Here is a 22606-nt window from a genome sequence, read left to right on the forward strand (position 1 = left end):
CATCTGGAGACCGGAGTCCTAGTTCCAGCTCTCCCCCTGACCTGCTGGGTGACTTCAGACACATCACTTAACCTTTCAGGGCCCCAGTGTTCTCATCCGTAAATCGGGAGAAAGGTGCCTATCTCACATCGATTTTAAGAGGGAAAAATGAGATTGAACATTAAGTTTGTGGTTTGGAAACATAAAAACATGATCTACAAATTCCAGGTTGTATTGCTATTATTCTATGTCCATGGGTCTTCAGTGACAGGAGGCTCCATTTAGACCAGTCCCACTTGGCCCCTGTGAGGGGATGCCAGGGCACCTGGCTCGGCGCCATTGGTGGGTCTGATCTGGGATACCTTCCAGACCCTCCCACTAGTCTGCTTTGGCATGAGTGAGGGATTGGGTGGGGGCAGGGGCAATGGGCCACAAACTGCTTTAGACCTCGCTGCCATTTTCTTCTTAGGTTGGGGAAGGTCGAGGGGGAGAGTCCAGGGGCTTGACTCCCCAGCATCAGCCTCAGGGGGTCCCAGGAGCTCTGCCAGGCTGTGATGACCAGAGCTGCCAACAGTGAGGAGGCCTGGCATTCAAACACTCTGGTGCTCTCTGGGCAAACCCGTTTCTGTCTCTTTCCCTTGGGCAGTGGGAAGTTTCGGGGAGAGAGGAAGGGATGGAGGGAGGGAGGGAGGCGTCGAGTACTCCAAGAAGTGAAGTTGTTCTTGCTCATTCCACTTCATTCCCATGGGCTACTCCCATCACCTTCTCCTGGAGAGGAGACAGAGACAGAGATGAGAGAGAGAGAGAGGACCATTGCAACCCTGTTAAGACTAGGCCGGGTAAAAGTGGGGGCAGGGGATGCATCCTTCCCGGTCAGCCCCCTCTCCTTTCTGTCCCCTCAGGGCCAATGGCAGGGACTTAGCTACTTAGCTGGTTGCATCTGCACCCCTGACCTCATCTTAACCATTCTGGTCTCTGGGTTGGGGAAAGGATCCCGCCCCCCACCCCCTCAGGAGCCGTGTGGGGAGGTAAGGGGCTCAGAGTAGGAAAGTCCCAGTCAGCCTAGCCAGACCAGCTTAGTGAGGCTTGGACCCTAGCTGACAAGGCCCAGGGATGTGCAGACCCAGGGGAAGAAGCCCCATTTTAAGCAAGCTCCTATGGAGGCAGCCTTAGCCGTGCTTTTAAATGAGGTCTGCCTGTAGTGATCCAGTATACTACCTCACTAGCCTCACTCCAAGATGAACAGAGGGCTCACACGGGCCCTCTGACCCTGGCTTGGGTCTGGGGGTACCAACCCTGAGGGAGGCGGTGAGGGTCCCTGCTGGATTCCCGACGATACTCACGCTGGGCCTCCAGTGAGTCCCTAGAGCTTCTGTGAGGGGCTGAAAAGACCCACCCCCCACCTTTTGGGGGTCTTCTGACCTGTCACCTCCCCAGTGGCTGGCCCCACTCAGCCCCAATCGACTCGTGGGCCCCCCCAAGACCACCCCGACCTCGTGCTCAACAGACTAACTGCCATCTGGGTGCAACTCCCTGAAGGGCAAATCCCTGGCCATTCCAATCCCCCCGGACTGCCCCTGGGAGCAGAGGTGTTTAGCACACACCCATCCTCCATGCTGCTGGATCCAGGGCGTGAAATTCTTCTGCAGGTACTTGGTGCCAAAGCCCAGCACCCGGTTCATGGGGCAGTTGTCCACAGCCGAGAGGCGGGCAATGACATCAACGGCAAAGGCCAGTCTGGTCCTCTGGGTGCCCTCTTCAGGCTCTCCCCAGATGTTCAACCCTCTCAGGAATCTGTCGACGATGCTCTTGAAGATGGAGTAGTTCAGCTTCCAAAACATATGCTGCAGGGTGTTGTCTTTCTTCAACTGGGAGAGAGGGCAGGAAGCTGAGCCAGGAGAGCCAACTGCAGTTCACCCATCAACTGCTTGGATCTGAGCCAGAGCTGGACCATAGCCCTGAGACCCAGGGGGGTGGGCTGGGCCTCTGAGGACACAGGGGCCTGGCATCGACCGTTGCCAGCCTCCACCTTGGCCCAGGGCAGTCAAGCTGAGAAGGACCATGTCTGAACTCCCTGCAGCCTTGTCCCCTCCCCTGGCTTGGGCAGCTCATCCAGATCTCCAAGCACAAGCCCAGCCTGTAGGCTCCTTGGGAGTTGGGGAAGCAGACAGCTTTCCCCTTCCTTCTCCGTGCATCGGGAACTGCCTTTGCCACTCCTTTTCCCCAGGGAGGAGGAGTGTATCTGTAATTTATTTATCTGTAATTTATGTATTTATTTCTATTAATGTCTCTCTCCCCCTACAATAATAATAATTATGGTATTTGCTAAGTGCTTACTATATGCCAAGAGCTGTTCATTCATGCATTCAGTCGTATTTCTAAGCATTGGGTTAGATACAAGGTAATCAGGGTGCCCCATGTGGGGCTCACAGTCTTCATCCATATTTTAGAAATGAGGTAACTGAGGCACAGAGAAGTTAAGTGACTTGACCAAGGTCACACAGCAGACAGGAGGCAGAACTGGGATCAGAACCCACCTCTTCTGATTCCCAAGCCCTTGCTCTTGCCACTAGGCCATGCTGCTTCAGGAGTGTCTGTTTGTTGTTATACTGTACTCTCCCAAGTGCTTAGTACAGTGATTTGAACACAGTAAGCCCTCAATAAATATGACTGAATGAATGAATGACTGGAGCTGAGGACAAAAAGTCCATACTCTTTAGCTAGGGTTACCGAACAAGTGAACTTCAGTACCGTCTCAAAATCTCAGCCTCCCCTCAAACTCCCCTCATCCTCTCCTCAGCCTCCCCTCAGTACTTTTTTCAGCCTCCCCTCAGCCTCCCCTTAACCTTCCTTCATCCTCTCCTCAGCCTCCCCTCCGTACTTGCTTCAGCCTTTCCCAGCTTCCCCTCAGTCTCCCCTCAACCTTTCCTCAGTCTCCTCTCAGCCTCCCCTTCAACCTCCCCTCAGCCTCCCCTCCTTCCTCCCTTCAGCATTGGCCCAGTCACCCCCATGGAGCCACAAACCACCCACCCCAAGCCTTGGTTACCTCTTGTTGCAGCTGATCTCCGGAATATTTCAGCAACTCAGCAATTTTCATAATGATCTGGTCTTCATTCTCTATCAGGGAAAATCCAGTGATTATCTGCTATAAGAGGAAGATGAAGGAATACCGCATCTACAAACCAGACAGGCGTGAGGTCCTAAATGGAGTTTCCAGTTTCGCCTCCCAGGCAAGCCACACGGGCAGGGCCCAACCAACGTTCTCAATGAATGGGCTGCTGAGACACCACAGACCAGACACAAGTTTCCACCTCAGGAACTCTGCTGCCGCTGGTCACCCTGATAGACAGCACCTTGGGCTGGGTCCCCTTTCCTCTGCCCCAGCCGGTGTGGGAGCCCCAGATCAGCTCCCAGAGTCCAGACTGCAGGGTGGACTGGGCAGTTGAAGAGGGCAGGATATGAGCATCGATTGTCAACCCAGCTGATTCCCGGGCCAACCAGGAAGAGGCTGTTCAGGGAAATGGCTCCCAAAGACTTCATTCCCTCAGGCCCAGATGAGCTCTGGGATTCAGGATCGATCCCTTCATGGCTCACTCTCTGGGATTCAAAGTTTGGAATGGGATGTATTTCAGATTTCTGGATATTTTGGGTTCATGGGAGGGAAGGTGGGGGTGGGCTTGGGGAAGGTCAGGGGAAATACCCTGCATGCAGTGGAGGAGCCCACAGGTACCCTCCAAAACCCCTGGGTCGGGGCAGCTGGCTGGCCCTGCTGGCAGAGAGGGTGCCCGGGGCACCGTCCCGCTGTGTGGAAGCACGCTGGAATGGAGCAGGGGTGACCTCAGGGACCATTGGCAGAGCCCCGGCTGGCTGCATTGAAAAAGCAGCCACTTGGGTTGCTTGGGCCCTTAAGCAGTGTGGGATATGTACAGTGATTAGCTGTTCACCCACAGTGTAGACTTGAGACCTGATTCACTTTTTCCTTGCCCCAGGGAACCCCCTGGCTCCAAGTGGGATTTTCAGGGGGCCTGTGACCCCATAGCTTTGTCCCAGTGCCCGCTGGAAAGGCCGTCAGACCGGCCCTGGTGACCATTTTGCTTCTTGTCTCCAGGCCCCCACCCGGCTACTGAAGGGAAAGAAAGCTCACCTTTTCTGACGGTGTTCTGGGACTCTAATGTAGACTGAAGAACCACCTTCTCAAAAGAGTCCTGCTGCGGCTGGGCTTGCACGATCTCGGCAAGTCTGTTGGCGATGGCTGCTGCCGGCTCAGCCTCCGGGCTGGCCGCCCCTGGAACAGAGGAGCCGCTGGTCAGCCCCTGCAGGAAGAGGCCCCTGTGGCAGGAAGCAGCCCCTGTGGCTTTCAGCTCTGCGGGGAAGGGACCGGAGGAGAGCAGTGGGGGTTAGCCCAGGGTGAGAGCGTGACTCGGGTGCTGTTCTATGGGCAGGGATTGTGTCTGTTTATTGTTATATTGTCCTCTTCCAAACGCTTAGTTAAATGTTTTGCACACAGTAAGCGCTCAATAAACACGACTGAATATGACTGAATAAAACCATAATTTGCAGGGGCCTGGGAGGGAGAGGCCTCGGGTAGGGGATGGGAACTTGGACCCTCAGGACACCCCTCTCTTCCCAGTGGGCTCAAAGTAGGGAAGGAGGCCCCCCCTCCTCCTGCACCACTGTGTCTGGGGTCAAGACAGTCAGTAAGTCAATCGTATATATTGAGCACTTACTGTGTGCAGAGCACTGTACCAAACGTTTGGAAGAGTACAATATAACAGTAAATGGACATATTCCCTGCCCACGACGATCTTACGGTCTAGAGGGGGAGGCAGACAGTAATGTGAAGGAATGAGTTACAGATATGAACATAAGAGCTGTGGGGCTGGGAGGGGGGATGAGTAAAGGGAGCAAGTCAGGGCGACGCAGAAGGGAGTGGCCACAGACCGATGACACGTCCTCACACCATCCAAAGTGGAAAGACCTGCTGACTTCTCACTGGTCTCTTGAAACTGCACATGCATATACTCGCCAGGATACATATAGAGGCACCCAGACATGCACATATGGGTACAGACAGGCCAACAGACACGTACACACACGTAACAACAGGCAGACCCATACCCGTGCTCAGCAAATCCTGCCGAAGCGGGAATAATTGCCATCAGCAACTAGAGAGAAGCAGCATGGCTTAATGGAAAGAGCAGGGATTTGGGAGTCAGAGGTCATGGGTTCTAATCCCAGCTCTGCCACTTGACAGCTGGGTGACTGTGGGCAAGTCACTTCAATTCTCTGTCCCTCATTTACCTCATCTGTAAAATGGGGATTAAAACTGGGAGCCCCACGTGGGATAGCTGTCAACCTTATATCCACCCCAGCGCTTAGAACAGTACTTGGCACATAATAAGCACTTAACAAATACCATCATTATTATCAACAGATCACCCCCCACCCTGTCCTGACGTAACTCTGGGTGGGAAAATGGCCAGTGGGAAACCTTCTGGGCTGCTTCAATGATGGGATCAGAACCATCCGAGGTTTAGGGGTGAGGCTGGGGGTAGGGCCTCTCCCTCCCCCCCAATTTAGCAGCCCCTCATCTCTCTGCTACACAAAGACCCCTGGACCCAGTTCCCTGAGCTTGAACCTAAACTCTAGGTGCTGCCACAGGATGGTGTGGGGAGGGGTGGGCTTGGGGACACAGAGGCCCCCACTAGGCAGAGAAGATACAAGCAAACCACTGGTCAAATTGGCCGCTGCCTCCCTGGGACAGCTGCAGAGGGATGGGGCTCACGCTCATCTTCTGTCTCAGCTCTACCCCATGAGGCTCAGGACCCCCGGGATCCCCAGGACCCCCGGATCCCCAGCTCCCCATCTGTACAATGAGAAGCAGCGGGGCCTAGTGCAAAGAGGCCGGGCTTGAGAGCCAGAGGACCTGGGTTCTAATCCCAGCTCTGCCACTTGCCTGCTGAGGGACCTTGGGCAAATCACTTAACTTCTTGGTGCTTCAGTTTCCTCAACTACCAGTGGGAATTCAATACCTGTTATCCCTCCTAGTTAGACTTTGAGTCTCATGTGGGATCTGTCTATCTTGTATCTTAGTGCAGTGCGTGGCATATAGTAAGCACTTAACAAATTACCACAATTATTATGGGGCAATCAACCAACTTCCTGAATGTGGAGTCTTTCGGGAGAAAGCTGTGGGAGCTCACGTGGCTAAAGGGGGTTTTCCGAGTGCAGGGTCAGCAAAGGGGGAGGAGATAATATTTTAACAATAACAGTGGTATTCGCTAAGCGCTTACTATGTGTCAAGCACTGTACTGAGGTGATAGAAGGTAAACTGTTGGGGTAGAGGCTTCTGTGGTGGTCTGTTAGAAAGCACTGCCTCAGTATCTCCCCCCACCACGGGGCATGGATGAAACTCCTGACCCCTCTCTCCACATTAGTTCTCTGTTTTTTCAGGGGGTTTCAAAGAGAATCGTTCCCCACTCCTACTTCTCCCCCAGGGACTCAAGATTGATCCCCCATGGTTCACTCTCTGAGATCCAAAGTTTGGATTGGGATGTATAAGCAGCGTGGCCATGTTGGTAGAGGACGCCCAGGAGTCAGAAGGACCCGGGTCCTTATTCGGCTCTGCCACTTTTTTGCTGTGTGACCTTGGGCAAGTCACTTCACTTCTCTGGGCCTCAGTTCCCTCATCTGTAAAATGGGGATTAAGACTCTGAGTCCCACATGGGACAGGGACTGTGTCCAACCCGATTTGCTTATATTCAATAGTATTTATTGAGCGCTATGTGCAGAGCACTGTACTAAGCGCTTAGAATGTACAAATTGGCAACAGATAGAGACAGTCCCTGCCCTTTGACGGGCTTACGGTCTAATCGGTGGAGACAGGCAGACAAGAACAATGGCAATAAATAGAGTCAAGGGGAAGAACATCTCATAAAAACAATGGCAAGTAAATAGAATCAGGGTGATGTGCATCTCATTAAACAAAATAAACAAAATAAATAGGGTGATGAAGATATATACAGTTGAGCGGACGAGTATAGTGCTGAGGGGGTGGGACGGGAGAGGGGAAGGAGGAGAGGGAAAGGGGGGAGAAGAGGGTTTAGCTGCGGAGAGGTGAAGTGGGGGGTAGAGGGAGCAGAGGGATAAAGGGGGGAGCTCAGTCTGGGAAGGCCTCTTGGAGGAGGTGAGCTTTAAGTAGGGATTTGAAGAGGGGAAGAGAATTAGATTGAGGGAGGTGAGGAGGGAGGGCATTCCAGGACTGCGGGAGGACGTGGCCCGGGGGTCGACGGCGGGATAGGCGAGACCGAGGGATGGTGAGGAGGTGGGCGGCAGAGGAGCGGAGCGTGCGGGGTGGGCAGTGGAAAGAGAGAAGGGAGGAGAGGTAGGAAGGGGCAAGGTGATGGAGTGAGGAGTTTTTGTTTTGAGCGGAGGTTGATAGGCAACCTCTGGAGGTTTTTAAGAAGGGGAGTGACATGCCCAGAGCGTTTCTGCAGGAAGATGAGCTGGGCAGCGGAGTGAAGAATAGACTGGAGCGGGGCGAGAGCGGAGGAAGGGAGATCAGAGAAAAGGCTGACACAGTAGTCTAGCGGGGATATTACGAGAGCCCGTAGCAGTAAGGTAGCCGTTTGGGTGGAGAGGAAAGGGCGGATCTTGGCGATATTATAAAGGTGAGACCGGCAGGTCTCGGTAACGGATCGGATGTGTGGGGTGAATGAGAGAGACGAGTCAAAGATGACACCGAGGTTGCGGGCCTGAGAGACGGGAAGGATGGTCGTACCATCTGCAGTGATAGGGAAGTCTGGGAGAGGACCGGGCTCGGGAGGAAAGATGAGGAGCTCAGTTTTGGTCATGTTGAGTTTTAGGTGGCGGGCAGACATCCAGGTGGAGACGTCCTGGAGGCAGCCCAGCGCCTCGTACAGTGCTTGGCACATAGTAAGCGCTTAACAAAATACCATCATCATCATTATTATTATAGTAAGCACTTAAGAAACACCACAGCTTAGGGTCTGAGACAGAGTCCCAGGCTCTTGGAGATCCTAGGAGTTTCCATTCCTTGCCATTTACCCCCACTTCCCTCCCAGCCACCCCAGGTCTGGGGCCTGACTGCTAGACAGACAGCAGCTGGAGAGACACAGGTGTTCAGGATAAATTCAACGAGGGCACTCCCACCCGCACCCCTGTTGGCTCACCACTGGTGCCAGCTTACTATTGGGAGAGTTTGGGGGCAAAAATGTTTCCACACCTACCCATTTTCTCCACAGTTAGGCCCTCAGAAGAGAGGCCCTGGAAACCTCCTTCCTCCTCTTCCTCGTCATCCTCCAAATTTCTGTCCTCAAACCTCAGCGACTCCCCAGACAGCAGCCATTTGGGGGTTTTGCAGGGTGGGGACAAGGGCCCCTGGACCTGGACAACCCCCTGCTTCCAGGCCGGTTTCTCCAACCACCTTCCTTGTTCTTCCACTTTCTCCTCAAGTCCCTGGTAGTGGAACATCGGCATGAGTATCTTGGGACTGCTCCGAACTGCCCGCTGCTGGGTGTAGGCAGCCAGGATCTGGTATTCGAGGCTGTCCATCTCCGCCATGGCGCTGCTGGGGCTCCTGAAACACAAGCCCCCTCCTCTCCTTAGCCACATCTGTCTCCCCCTCTAGACTGTAAGCTCGTTGTGGGCACGGAATGTGTCAGTTTAGTGTTCTATTGTACACTCCCAAGCACTTAGTATGACATGGTCTAGTGGAAAGAGCATGGGCCTGGGAGCTAAAGGACCTGGGTTCTAATCCCAGCTCTGCCACTTGTCTGCTGTGTGATCCTGGGCAAGTCACTTCACTTCTCTGGGCCTCAGTTTCCTCATCTATAAAATGGGGATTAAGACTGTGAGCCCTCTGTGGGACAGGGACTGTGTCCAACCTGATGATCTTGTATCTACCCTAGTGCTTAGTACAGTGCCTGGCACAGAGTAAATGCTTAACAAATACCACAATTACTATTATTGTTCTGTATTATTACAATTATTATTATTATTATTTATTTCAGTGCTCTGCACACAGTAAGTGCTCAATAAATAAGATTGACTGACTGACTGACTCTCCTGCTCTTGCAGTGGCTCCAAGGGGTCTGCGCCGGACCCACCCCCTACTCAAAGGCACTCCCACCTCCACCCCTTTTAGATCACCACTGGTGCCAGCTTCCTATTGGGAGAGTTTGGGGGCAAAAAGGGGGTGGGACCCTCAAGGCCAGGAAAGGCTGCCCACCACACCTATGATCTGTTGCTTCTGTAGCTTAGTGGTTAGAGCACAGGCCTGGTAACCAGAAGGACCTGGGTTCTAATCCCAGCTCTGCCTCTATGGCTGCTTTTATTCATTCATTCAATCATATTTACTGAGCACTTCCTTTGTACAAAGCATTTTACCTTAGTATAAGGTATCGTACACTTGGAAGAGTACGATATAACAACACACAGACCCATTTTTGCCCACAATGAGCTCACAGTGTAGAGGGGGAGGCAGACATTAATATAGATAGATAAATTACAGATATATACAGATATATACATATGTGCTGTGGGGATGGGAGGGAGGATGAATGAAGGAGCAAGTAAGAGTGGCTCAGAAGAAAGTGACAGAAGAGGAGAGGAGGGCTTAGTGGGGGAAGGCTTCTTGGAGATGTGCCTTCAATAAGGTTTTGAAGTGGTCTGCTGTGCGACCTTGGGCAAGTCACTTCACTTCTCTATGCCTCAGTTACCTCATCTGTAAAATGGGGATTAAGACTGTGAGCCCCATGTGGGTCAGAGACTGTGTCCAACCTGATTTGCTTGTATCTACCCCCGCGCTTAGGACAGTACTTGACACATAGTAAGTGCTTAACAAATACCATCACAGTTCCCCCTACCTGTAATTTATCTTAGTGTCCGTCTCCCTTGCTAGACTGTCCCCTCCTTGGGGGCGGGAATCTTGATCACAAACTACTGTACGCTCCCAAACACTCAGTAAGGACCCCTGCCTGAAAGCGACCCACAGTCATCATCTGGGGGCTCCCCAGCAACTCCCCCCTCCCAAGGGGGGCTCAGGTCTGGTCCAAGGCCGTGGGTGAGAAAGGTCGGGGTCCGACGACTGCTGGAAAGTGGGATGTGGACGGTCAGCCCCATCGCCCAGCTGTTGCTGGCCCCCAGGGCCCGGAGAGACAGAAGGCAGTGTCCCAAGATGGGTGGTGCCGCTGGGGCCCTGAGCAGCCCGTTTAATACACCCCTGGATCAGTCACTCATCCCGGTGTCCAGCTGCCGCCATGCAATTCTGGAAGGAGGCCCAGAGCAGCCCAGAGGGAAGCTGGTTGTCAAAACAGAGCCTTCCCCACCCCCTGGGGAAGAAGGAAGCCAAGCGTCCTAAGTTCCCAGGCCGCCCAGTAGTGGGGTGATGTTTTAAGATATTCTCCTCCCACTCTGTTCTCTCCACCAGCCCACCTGTCTCCCCCAGCTCTCAGCCCCAGCTGCTCCATCCCCAGCCCTGCCCACCCCCTTCTTCCCACCCTAGGGGGTTCCTGAATTCAGCTCAGGGAATCATTAACCTGAGGAATTTTCCTGGTCTGATCACAGGATACGATTATCTGTCCTTGGGGGGCCCTCCTCTTTCTCTCTCTTCAGGAAGGCAGTGAGTTTTCTCTGACCCAGGGGTGGATCACACCCCAGGAATGGACTTGGGACCCAATGTTGGGGATCCTGGCCAGGAGTCTCTGTGGGGGTGGGGAGCTGTGGTGCTGCAGGTGGATGGGGGAACCCTTCTGCGGGGAGAGGGTACCCAGTGAGATTTTCAGCTTCTGGCAGGAGCCTGGATCTGGGGGAATGAAGGAGAGGGCAAGAGTGTCCGAGGAGAAACAGAGGCATACAAGGCAAAGGACCCAGAGGCAGGTGGGGAGAGCAGAGAGCGGGTCTAAAGTGCCAGGCTGTACAGAGTGGCCTCACTGTTGATATAGCGAGATGATATGATATAATAAAATAATAATAATAATTATGGTATTTGTTAAGCACTTACTATGTGCCAAGCACTGTACTAAGTGCTGGAGTAGTTACAAGGCAATCAGGTTGCTCCACGTGGGGCTCACAGTCTTAATCCCCATTTTACAGATGAGGTAACTGAGGCACGGAGAAGTTAAGTGATTTGCCCAAAGTCACACAGCTGATATGTGGCGGGGTCAGGATTAGAACCCACGATCTCTGATTCCCAAGCCCGGGGTCTTGCCACTAAACCTGTCTGCTGTGTGATCTTCATAAGTCACTTCACTTCTCTGGGCCTCAGTGTCTTCATCTGTAAAATTCAAAACCTAGTCTCCCTCCTATTCAGACTGTGTGCACACTGAGGGTCAGAGAATATGTCTGACCTGATTAAGGTATATCTATCCCAACTCTTAGTACAGTGGTTGGCACAGAGTAAGTGCTTAATAAATATCACCATTTTTGTTATTATTATTATTTTTATCATTGACATTAACAAGCATGACATGCTCTCTTATCCTTTCCAGCCATCTCCCAAGGGATGTCCTCCTTGCTTTCAAAATCTATCTGCTCCACTGTCTCCATTCCCTCTCAGCATCTCAAAACACTGGCTCCCACCCTTTTCTCTCCCTGACCACCACCTTCAACCTGTCTCTCTACTGGTTCCTTCTCCTCTGGCTTGGCACACGCTCAAGTCTCTTTTCAAAAACCATCAAAAGTTCCTTCATACAGAAACTCTTCACCATTTTCTTTAAAGCACTCCACCTGCTCTCCCCCTCTTACCTATCCTACTGAGTAAGCAGTCAGTAAATACCACTGATTGATTCATTATCCACTCTCTCCTCCCACCACACCCAGCTCGCACTCTTTCCGTTTCTCTTAGGTTCACCTCACTGTTCTCGTCCCCCCACTCTCCTGCCTCCTATACCTGGGTCGTGTCCTTCCCCTGCCTTGACTTCCCTCTCCCTTCATATCCACCAGACCTCAGCTCTCTCCCTTTATTCATCCCGCCTCCCAGCACCACAGCACTTATGTACGCATCTGTAATTTTATTTATTTATTTATATTAATGTCTGTCTCCCCATCTAGACTGTAAGCTCGTTGCAAACCAGGATTGTACCTTCTATACTGTTATATGTTACTCTTCCGAACGCTCAGTACAGTGCTCTGCACACAATATGCGCTCGGTAAATATGATTGACTGACTGATTGACTCTTTTCTGTCTTCAAAGTCCTTCTGAAATCCCAGCTCCTTCAGGAAGCTTTCCCTGATCAATTTTTGCACCTTCCCTACAACCATCTCAGCGCTTTTCATGCATAATCACCTGCTGTATTTTTGTACACATCTATTTACATTCTCTACTATTTAAATGTTTCCTCCTCCCACCTGTAAATTAGGGCATTATATATCGATATCCCCCATATGATTGTAAGCTCCTTGTCGGCCAGGATCAAATTTCCTACATCTACCCTATACTCCTAAGCGCTCGACACCTAAGTGCTCAGTAAGTATTATTGGTTGACTGAATGCGCTCTTAGGGTGCCCTGGGCCCAGTGCCCCTCCTCTCTGGGACTATTTTGGGGAGGGGTCTCCCATGGTTCCCCCAACAGATCCCCCCCCACTCCCGGCCTTTCCTCCACTCCAGTGGATGCTGGTTAAAATAATGCTGTGGGGAGGAGATGGATTTCAGGGTAGGGTGCCCCCAAACAACTTCCGTGAATGCAGCCTGGTACCCAGGCACCGGTATCCCCAAGGGCACCACAGCTCTGGAGTAGCCCAGCAGCAGCTTGGAATTGCTACCCTCTGACTACCCTCCATCTGGTACCCACCTGTGTCCTCCTGTCTTGGTCACTCATAGATCCACATCCGCCACTCTCAATCTTCCCATCACTCCTGGAAGCTGCTCTCCTCTCACCTGACTTTTCTCTGTTTTCCCTAACTTCTCCCCTGTTTCCTCGGGACTGGTCTTTTCCCACGCTCTGCATCTTCCTCTTTTCTATTTCTCCGCCCTCTCTCCCCTCCCCCCCACCATGAGATGTCACCTTTAATTTTTTGTTTCCCTATTCTGTTTCCTTTTCACCCCACCCCCATCTTCTCGGGAAGGAGAGACAGAGATCTCTCGGGACCTTCATCCCCTATACCAGTCCGAATAGCGGATGGCCCTCCCGGCTGACTTCCTATCCTGGCACTGTGCACCTAACCATCTTGGCACTGTGCAGGTGTAGCATGCTGCATGTGGATAGGTACCAGGCTTTGGCTGGGAATAATTAATAATAATGATGTATTTGTTAAGTGCTTACTACGTGCTGTACTGAGTCCTGGGTGGATACAGCAGATCACTGGGGACACAATCCCTGTCCCACGTGGGACTCCCAATCTTACTCTCCATTTTACAGATGTGGTAACTGAGGCCCAGAGAAGTGAAGCGACTTGCCCAAGGCCACACAGGAGACCAATGGCAGAGCCGCGATTAGAAGCAGCGTGGCTTAGTGAAAAGAGCCTGGGCATGGGAGTCAGAGGTTGTGGGTTCTAATCCCGGCTTTGCCACTCGTCTGCTGTGTGACCTTGGGCAAGTCACATAACTTCTGTGCCTCAATTACCTCATCTGTAAAGATGGGGATTAGAAAATGTGAGCCCCAAATGGGACAATCTGATTACCCTGTATCTACCCCAGTCCTTAGAACAGTGCACAGCATATAATAAGCGCTTAACAGATATCAGCATCATTATTATTATTATCAACCCACGACTTTCGGACTCCCAAGACCAGGCCCCTGAGAAGGGAGCGAGCCAGAGAAGCAGCATGGCTCAGTGGAAAGAGCACGGGCTTGGGAGCCAGAGGTCCTGGGTTCGAATCCCAGCTCTGCCACCTGTCAGCTGTGTGACTGTGGGCAAGTCACTTTACTTCTCTATGCCTCAGTTCCCTCATCCATAAAATGGGGGTGAAGACTGTGAGCCTCATGTGGGGCAACCTGATTACCCTATATTTACCCCTGTGCTTAGAACGGTGCTCTGCACATAGTAAGTGCTTAACAAACACCAACAGTATTATTATTATTATTATTAATTCATTCAATAGTATTTATTGAGCGCTTACTATGTGCAGAGCACTGTACTAAGCGCTTGGAATGTACAAATCGGTAACATATAGAGACAGTCCCTGCCCTATGACGGGCTTACAGTCTAATCGGGGGAGACAGACAGACAAAAACAATAGCAAAGACTCCAAGTTTCCTCCCCCCATTGGTTTTTCAGCCTTTGGACCCTCCCCGCGTTGAGCTGTTAGGAGAGAAAACCGAAACGTGACTGTGGGCAAGTCACTTTACTTCTCTATGTCTCAGTTCCTTCATCTGGAAAATGGGGATAAAGACTGTGAGCCTCATGTGGGACAATCTGAGTACCCTGTATTTACCCCTGCGCTTAGAACAGTGCTCTGCACAGAGTAAGCGCTTAACAAACGCCAACATTATTATTGTCTCCCAAAGACTCCAAGTTTCCTGCCCCCATTGGTTTTTCAACCTTTGGACCCTCCCCGCGTTGAGCTGTTAGGAAAGAAAACCGAAACGTGACTGCTTTTTTCTCACTTCCTTCCCCAACCCTTCGAAGGACGTCGTTTCGGTTCCAGTTTCCAGGCCCACCCGGTGCCCCCCGGGATCCGTAGGGAGGGGGCATATATCTGGGCACCATCTGCCGCTGAACCGGTGCCAAGGCCCGCTCCGGAGACCCCGCGGAGAAATGCGGCGCCGAGGGAGCTCCCCGACCTCCTTTTCCCCTGTACCTGGCTCGAAAGCAGGCGGCGGGGCCCTGCTCCTTCGGCTTGCCCAAGGTCCGGGCTCAGCTCCCGGCCCGCTGGAGAACCTGAGCTCTCCTCGGGACCGCCTCCTCCAGGATGGCCCCCGGGGGGCGGAGCCACCTCCACCAGGTCGGTTCCCCTGGGAGGGGCGGGGTCGCCTTCTCCTAATAATCATCACGCTCTTTAAATCATGGTAGTATTCGTTAAGCCCCGACTATGGTGAGCGGGGGGCTCACGGTCTCAATCCCCATTTTCCAGATGAGATGACTGAGGCCCAGAAAAGTGAAGGGACCTACCCAAGGTCACCCAGCAGACAAGTGGCGGAGCTGGGATTAGAACCCATGACCTTCTGACTCCCAGGCCTGTGCTCTGTCCGCTATGCCGTGCAGCTTCTCCTTTTGTGGAGGCGAGCAAATCGGGTTGGACACAGTCCCTCGTCCCACTTTGGTTGGGGTGGGGTGTCCCCGACTCAAACCCATTTTACAGATGAGAGAACTGAGGCCCGAGAAGTGAAGTGACTTGTCTAAGATCACACAGCAGACGTGTGGCAGAGCTGGAATTAGAACCTAGATCCTTCTGCCTCCCAGGTCTGTGCTCGTTCCGCTAAACCGTATTTGACAAACACCCACCCCTTCTTCCTCAGGTACAGAAAACAGCCTCTTCCTGTTCAAGGCTGTCGCCTCCGAAACTTCTTACATTCATTCAGTTGTGCAGAGCACTGGACTGAGCGCTTGGAAAATACAAATCAGCAACAGATAGAGACAATCCCTGCCCACGACGGGCTCACAGTCTAGAAGGGGGTAGACGGGCAGGCATCAAAACAAGTAAACAGGCATCAGTAGCATCAATAGAAATAAATAGAATTATAGATATATGGGCATAATTAATAGAAATAAACAGAACTATAAATATATACATATATACACAAGTATATGGACCTGTATATTCTTTCCCAAGGGGCCCCCAGGACCTTACCCTGAGCTGGGGCGAATGACACGGATGTCGTCCCCAGTGGGGCAGATGCTTGGATTGTCTGTCTTTACTGCTGTATTGTACTTTCCAAGCTCTTCCAAGCTCTGCACAATAGTAAGCGCTCAATAAATAGGATTGAATGAATGAATGAATGAGTCGCAGGGGCTCGGGACCGGACTGCAGCTGCCTCCCAGTGGCCACCCAGGACCATCACCAGGTTATGGCATAAATCCCTCTAAGATAGCCTCCTCGTGACTGCTATAATAACAATAATAATAATAATTGTGGTATTTGGTAAGCGCTTACTGTGTGTTAGGCACTGTTCTGAGCTCTGGGTAGATACGAGGTAATCAGGCTGGACACCGTCCCTGTCTCACATGCGACTCACAGTCTTAATCCCCATTTTACAGATCAGGTAACTGAAAGCACAGAGAAGTGAAGTGACTTGCCCATGGCCACACGGCAGACACATTGTGGAACCAGAATTAGAACCCATGACCTTCTGACTCCCAGGCCCGTGCTCTAGTTAATATTCCATGCTGCTTCTCATCAATCACTCATATTTTCTGAGCGTGTACCATTCAACAGTATAACAGACCTATTCCCTGCCCACAGTGAGCTTACAATCAATCAATCATATTCATTCATTCAATCGTATTTATTGAGTGCTTACTGTGGGCAGAGCACTGTACTAAGTGCTTGGGAGAGTACAGTGCAATAATAGACACATTCCCTGCCCACAATGAGCTTACAGTCTAGAGCTGGGGAAGACAGACATCGATACATATAAATAAATTACAAATATGGACATACATGCTGTGGGGCTCAGAGGGAGGGAAGAACAAAGGGAGCAAGTCAGAGCGATGCAGAAGGGAGTGGGAGAGAGGAAAGGAAGGGCTTAGTCTGGGAAGGCCTCTTGGAGGAGGTGTGCCCTCAATAAGACTTTGAAGGGTGGCGAGGGGGTGAGTAATTGTCTGTTGGATTTGAGAAGGGAGGGAGTTCCAGACCAGAGGCATCAATCAATCACTCATATTTACTGAGCACTCACTGTGTGCACAGCACTTCAGTAAGCACTTAGGAAAGTAGAGTATAACAATATAACAGACACATTCCCTGCCCATAACAAGTTTACAATCAATCAATCAATTGCATTTACTGAGTGCTTACTGTGCTCGGAGCACCCTACTAAGCACTTGGGAGAGTACAATCAACAGAGTTGAAAGCAAGCTCCCTGCCCACAACGAGTTTACAGTATTCAACCTCTGAAGAGCTGACTGGGACACTAATGATAAAAATAATGATACTGACTGCTGATGATAAAAATAATAATTACTGTGATATGTATTCAGTGTTTACTACGTGCCAAGTACTACAGTAAAAGCTGGGATAGATACGAGGTCACCAGGTGGGACACAATCCTTGTTCCACACGGGGCTCACAGTTTAGCGATTCTGTTGCCCTCTTCCAAGCTCTTAGTACAATGCTCTGCACCCAGGAGGCACACAATAAATGCTATTAATTGGCCAACCCTTGAACCAACCTTCTTTCCACATGGGTAGGAAGGTCAACAAACCTCAACCAGGCCCCACGGTAGCCAGGTCTGAATTCCACTATCCAACTTTTCCCCCAGGACTGAATAGGTCTCATGTCTAGGCATTTTTGTTTGTTTGGTTTGTTTTATTATATGGCATTTGTTAAGCATTTAGTATGTGCCAGGCACTGTTCTAGGTGCTGGGGTAGATACTAGGTAATCAGATTGGACACAGTCCCTGTCCCACATGGGGCTCACAGTCTTAATCCCAATTTTAGAGAGGGGGGAACTGAGGCACAGTGAAGTAAAGGGACTTGCCTGAGGTCACATGGCAGACAAGTGGAGGAGCAGGGACTAGAACCCAGGTCCTTCTGACTCCCAGGCCTGTGCTCTACCTACTAGGCCACTTTGGATGAAGCCTGGGGCTTGGGGCCTCTTTATGACATCCAAGTCCAGTTTTCCCTCTTTGGGTTGCAGGGCAGCAGGGCTGGGTATGGAGAAGGCTTGGGGGATGTGAATGGGCAGAAGGGCTTGGGGACGGCACTCAGGATGGAGTTTGGGGATTTTCCAGCTCTCATATCCAAAGCGAATTGAATTGGGGGTTCCCCCCACCCACTGCAAGGAGCCAAGGAGCCAAGAAGCAAAGTGTCCTGAGCAAGAGCAAAGTGTCAAGAAGGAAGAAGCCAGGGGTCCTTAGTTCTAATCTCAGCCCTGCCATTTGTCTGCTTCATGACTTTGGGCAAATAGCTTCACTTCTCTGGGTCTCATTTTCCTCATCTGTAGAGCAAGAGCTTGGGAGTCAGAAAGTCAGGGGTTCTAATTCTGGCTCCGCCACTTGTCTGCTGTATGACCTTGGGCAACTCACTTCCCTTCTCTGGGCCTCAGTTCCCTCATCTGGAAAATGGGGATGAAGATGGTGAGCCCCATGTGGGACAGGGACTGTGTCCAACCCCATTTTCTTGCATCCACCACAGCACTTACTACAGTGCCTGGCACACAGTAAGTGCTAAACAAATACCTCAATTATTATTATCTGCAAAATGGGAACTCAACTGTTCTTTTTTCTACTTAGACTACAAGGCCTATGTGAGATGGGGAACTGTGTCCAACCTAATTAATTTGTATCTAGAAAGATGCTTGGCACATAATAAGCACTTAACAAATTCCACAACTATTATTATTACCGCTGGAGGGGTGAAAGCAAGGGCTTTAACTGGAAACATGACGGCAGTGGGAGGAAACAGCCAGCGTTAGACATAATAATAATAATTGTGGTATTTATTAAACGCTTACTATGTGCCAAGCACTGTTCTTAGCTCAGGACTAGGTACAAATTAATCAGGTTGGACACAGTCCCTGTCCCAAATGGGGCCCACAGTCTTAATCCCCATTTTCCAGTTGAGGAAACTGAGGTCCAGGGATTTGCCCAAGGTCACCCACCAGACAAATGGAAGCCCAGGGATTAGAACCCAAGTTCTTCTGACTCCCAGGCCCCTGCTCTTTCCTCTAGGCCATGCTGCTTGGACCAAGATTTTGTCAGGAAAGTTCTACATCTTGGATAAAGTTTCCCTTCCCACTTTCTCTACAGTCAGTGGGTGACCTCTCTCTCTCCCTCTCCTTTTTTTCTCCCTTTCCCTTTCCCTCTTCCTTTCCCTTTCCTTCTCTTTTTCCTGCTCCCCCAGAGAGGCTGTGCTAGGATCTTCCCCTCTGCTTGCCTTCACTTGTTGGTTTCTAGACTGGATCACCCCCATGATGCAGTCCTGCTCAGCAGCTGCAGCTTTTTTAAATTCCTGGATTCTAATCCTGGCTTCATCACACATCTGCTGAATGACCTTGGGCAAGTCACTTTGCTTCTCTTTGCCTCAGTTACCTCATCTGTAAAATAGGGATGAGTATAAACTCCATGTGGGATTGTCTCTCACCCGATTAACTTGCTACCCAAATTAATCTACCCAAGTGCTTAGAACAGTGCTTGGAACACAGTAAGTGCTTAACAAGTAGCATAATGATTAAGTGCCTGAGCTGACTTCTGTGGGTCAGGGGCCAGGGGTGGGGCAGGCCCACCCAGCAAACTGTCTCATAGTGGCGGGGTGGGCAGGCACGTATGCAATTCCGGCAGAAGTTGGGGCCGTGTACAGAAGCATCATATGACCGGGCGAGACTTGGTGTCAGGAAACCATGAAAAAACCCGAGGTCATCAAATGTCCTAGAAATGTCCTAGGATTGTGTGAGAAGCATTATGTCTTAGTGGATAGAGCATAGGCCTGGGAGTCAGGAGAACCAGGTTCTAAACCTGATTCTGCCACTTGTCTGCTGTGTGACCTGGGGCAAGTCACTTCATTTCCCTGTACCTCTGTTATCTCATCTGTAAAATGGGGATTAAGACTGTGAGCCCCATGTGGGACATAGACTGTGTCCGGTTCGATTATCTGGTATCTACCCCAGTGCTTAGTACAGTACCTGGCACATAGTAAGTGCTTAACAAATACTGTAAAAAAAAAATGTTGGGAATGCCCAGGGGTCCTGAGACAGTTGACTCTGGAAGAGTATGGTCTGGGCAAGACTGGGCAAGGGTTGGTTGTAGCTACATGTTTGGGCTGCTTCCTGGAGAGAGGCTTGGATTTCATGTGTGATAAATTATAGCATTTATTAAGCACTTGCTATGTGTTCAACTGTTCGCTCTCCAGTGGCTTCTTCCCCTCTGCTTTCAAACATGCCCTCGTCTCCCCATCCTAAAAAAAAACAAAACAACCCTCCCTCCCACGGCTCCCTCCAGTTATCACTTCATCTCCCTCCTACCATTCCTCTCCAAACTCCTTGAGCGAATTGTCTACACCCGCTGTCTCAAATTCCTCTCCTATTTCCTCCTTGACGCCCTCCAGTCTGGATTCTGTGCCCTTCACTACATGGAAACCGCCCTCTCAAAGGTCACCAACGATCTCCTTCCTGCCACCTCCAACGGCGACCATTCCATCCTAATCCTCTTCGACCACTCAGCTGCTTTCGACACTGTTGATCACCCCCTTTTACTGAAAACATTATCCAAGCTTGCCTTCGCTGACGCTGTCCTCTCCCGGTTCTCCTCCTATTTCTCTGGCCGCTCATTCTCAGTCTCTTTCGTGGGTTCCTCCTCTGCCTCCCACCCCCTAACTGTGGGGATCCTTCAGGGTTTAATCTGGTTCTCCTTCTAGTCTCTATCTACGCCCACTCCCTTGGAGGATTCAAGCACTCCCTCAGCTTCAACTTCTACCTCTATGCAAATAGTTCCCAAATCTACATCTCCAAGCCTTGATCTCTCTCCCTCTCTGCAATCTCACATTTCCTTCTGCCTTCAAGACATCTCTACTTGGATGTCTTCCCATCACCTCAAACTTAACGTGTCTAAAACAGAACTCCTTATCTTCCTACCCAAACCCCATCTTCCCTCTGACTTTTCCATCACTGTATAGGCGGCACCACCATCCTTCCTGTCTCACAAGAACCTCCACTGGTTGCCCATCCACCTCCATATCAGAGAGAAACTCCTTACTGTCGATTTTAAAGCAGTCAGTCCCCTTGCCCCCTCCTACCTCATTTCGCTACTCTCCTACTACAACCCAGCCAGCACACTTCACTCCTCTAAATGCCAGCCTTCTCACTATATCTCAATCTCACCCATCTCACCACCAACCTCTCGCCCACGCCCCACCTCTGGCCTGGAAAGCCCTCCCTCTTCATATCAGACAGACAATTACTTTCCTCCACTTCAAAGCCTTAGTGAAGGCACATCTCCTCCAAGATGCCTTCCCTGACTTAGCCCTCTTTTCCCTTTCTTCAGCTCCCTTTTGCATGGCACTTTCTCCCTTTATTCATCCCCTCCTCCCAGCCCCAAAGCACTTCATTCAATAGTATTTATTGAGCGATTACTATGTGCAGAGCACGGTACTAAGCACTTGGAATGTACAGTTCGGAAACAGATAGAAACAATCCCTGCCCAATAACAGGCTCACAGTCTACATATCTGTAATTTATTTAATGTTGGTATTTGTTAAGCGCTTACTATGTGCCGAGCACTGTTCTAAGCGCTGGGGTAGCCACAGGGGGAATCAGGTTGTCCCACGTGGAGCTCACAGTCTTAATCCCCATTTTACAGATGAGGGAACTGAGGCACAGAGAAGTTAAGTGACTTGCCCAAAGTCACACAGCTGACAAGTGGCTGAGCCGGGATTTGAACCCATGACCTCTGACTCCAAAGCCCATGTTTTTTCCACTGAGCCACGCTGCTTCTCTTTATTCTCTTTATTTATAAATAAATAAATATTTATTTATATTCATATCTGTCTCCCCCTCTAGACTGTAAACTTATTGTGAGCAGGGAATGTGTCGGTTATATTGTTATACTGTACTCTCTCAAGTGCTTAGTACAGTCCTCTGCACACAGTAAACGCTCAATAAATATGACTAAGTGCTGGGGTAGAGACAACATATTCAGTGGGGATGCAGCATGGCCTAGTGGCAAGAGCATGGGCTTGGGAGTCAGATGATGTGGGTTCTAATCCCGGCTCCACCACTTGTATGCTGTGTGACCTTGGGCAAGTCACTTCACTACTCAGTGCCTCAGTTACCTCATTTGTAAAATGGGGATTAAGACTGTGAGTCCCATGAAGGACAGTGAATGTGTCCAGCCTGATTACCTCGTATCTACCCACAGCTTAGAACAATGCTTGCCACATAGTAAGCCCTTAATAAATACCATCATCATTATTATTATTATTGTTCTTGTTATTATCCCACACGGGGCTCACAGTCTACAAGGTAGGCAGAACAGGTATTTTATCCCCATTTTACAGATCAGGAAGTTGAGGCCCAGTGAGGTTATGTGGCTTGACCGAGGTCCCACGTCAGGCCAATGGCTGAGCTGGGGCTCTCTTGCACGTAGGGCAGAGATGGTCAGCGTGAAGCCCTCAGTCCCAGGCTCCTTGTGCACAAAGACCATCCCTTGTCATATTTGTTACTCACAGTGCCTGGCACACTGTATTGGCTTCTGCCTCGTTGTCTTGGGATCCTGAACAAAGTCTCTTCTCAGAGGGCCACTCCTGTCTTGATTTCATGCTTCATTTCACGCTTTGCACACAGTAAGAGCTCAGCAAATACGATTGAATGAATGAAATATGATGGAATGATTTCAGTGTGCCATGCTGGTCTCTGTGCAGTAACGGTCTCCCAGTTTTCCAGGGGACTGCGGCATGTCTGAGTCTGTTTTCCTGCACCTCGATTTCCCGAGACTAAAGCTTGGTTCTCCTGATGCCCAGTCCCCTGCTCTTTCCACAGATTCCACAGATAAACTCTCCTGACCATAAGCGGACAC

General features: G+C 50.8%; 1 protein-coding gene across 2 annotated transcripts; it reads right to left on the reverse strand.

Annotated features, from left to right (window-relative positions):
- Positions 1–165: 165 nt before the first annotated feature.
- On the reverse strand, positions 166–14828 carry BCL2L14 (BCL2 like 14). 2 transcript variants are annotated; one of them, XM_039913659.1, is made up of 6 exons: positions 14742–14828; positions 8229–8578; positions 4124–4264; positions 3026–3096; positions 1584–1847; positions 166–747 (listed from the first exon to the last, which is right to left on the reverse strand). In XM_039913659.1, exons 2-6 carry the CDS (start codon positions 8560–8562, stop codon positions 706–708), a joined length of 852 nt encoding a protein of 283 aa, XP_039769593.1. In that variant the 5' UTR covers positions 8563–8578; positions 14742–14828; the 3' UTR covers positions 166–705. The 2 variants fall into 2 exon arrangements, with proteins under 2 accessions (XP_039769593.1, XP_039769592.1); XM_039913658.1 differs by having other exon boundaries at positions 4124–4342.
- Between the last annotated feature and the right edge of the window lie 7778 nt (positions 14829–22606).

The sequence above is a fragment of the Ornithorhynchus anatinus genome, chromosome 11, assembly GCF_004115215.2.
Source record: "Ornithorhynchus anatinus isolate Pmale09 chromosome 11, mOrnAna1.pri.v4, whole genome shotgun sequence".
Taxonomy (NCBI): domain Eukaryota; kingdom Metazoa; phylum Chordata; class Mammalia; order Monotremata; family Ornithorhynchidae; genus Ornithorhynchus; species Ornithorhynchus anatinus.

What these genes read in the sequence shown, in the direction of transcription:
- BCL2L14 (XM_039913658.1), bottom strand. Translation starts at nt 8,562, where the DNA reads ATGGCGGAGATGGACAGCCTCGAATACCAGATCCTGGCTGCCTACACC. An exon ending in CCAGAACACCGTCAGAAAAG is followed by an intron (nt 3,097 to 4,123) that starts GTGAGCTTTCTT and finishes TTTCCCTGATAG; the next exon opens with AGAATGAAGACCAGATCATT. An exon ending in GAGATCAGCTGCAACAAGAG is followed by an intron (nt 1,848 to 3,025) that starts GTAACCAAGGCT and finishes CCTCTCTCCCAG; the next exon opens with TTGAAGAAAGACAACACCCT.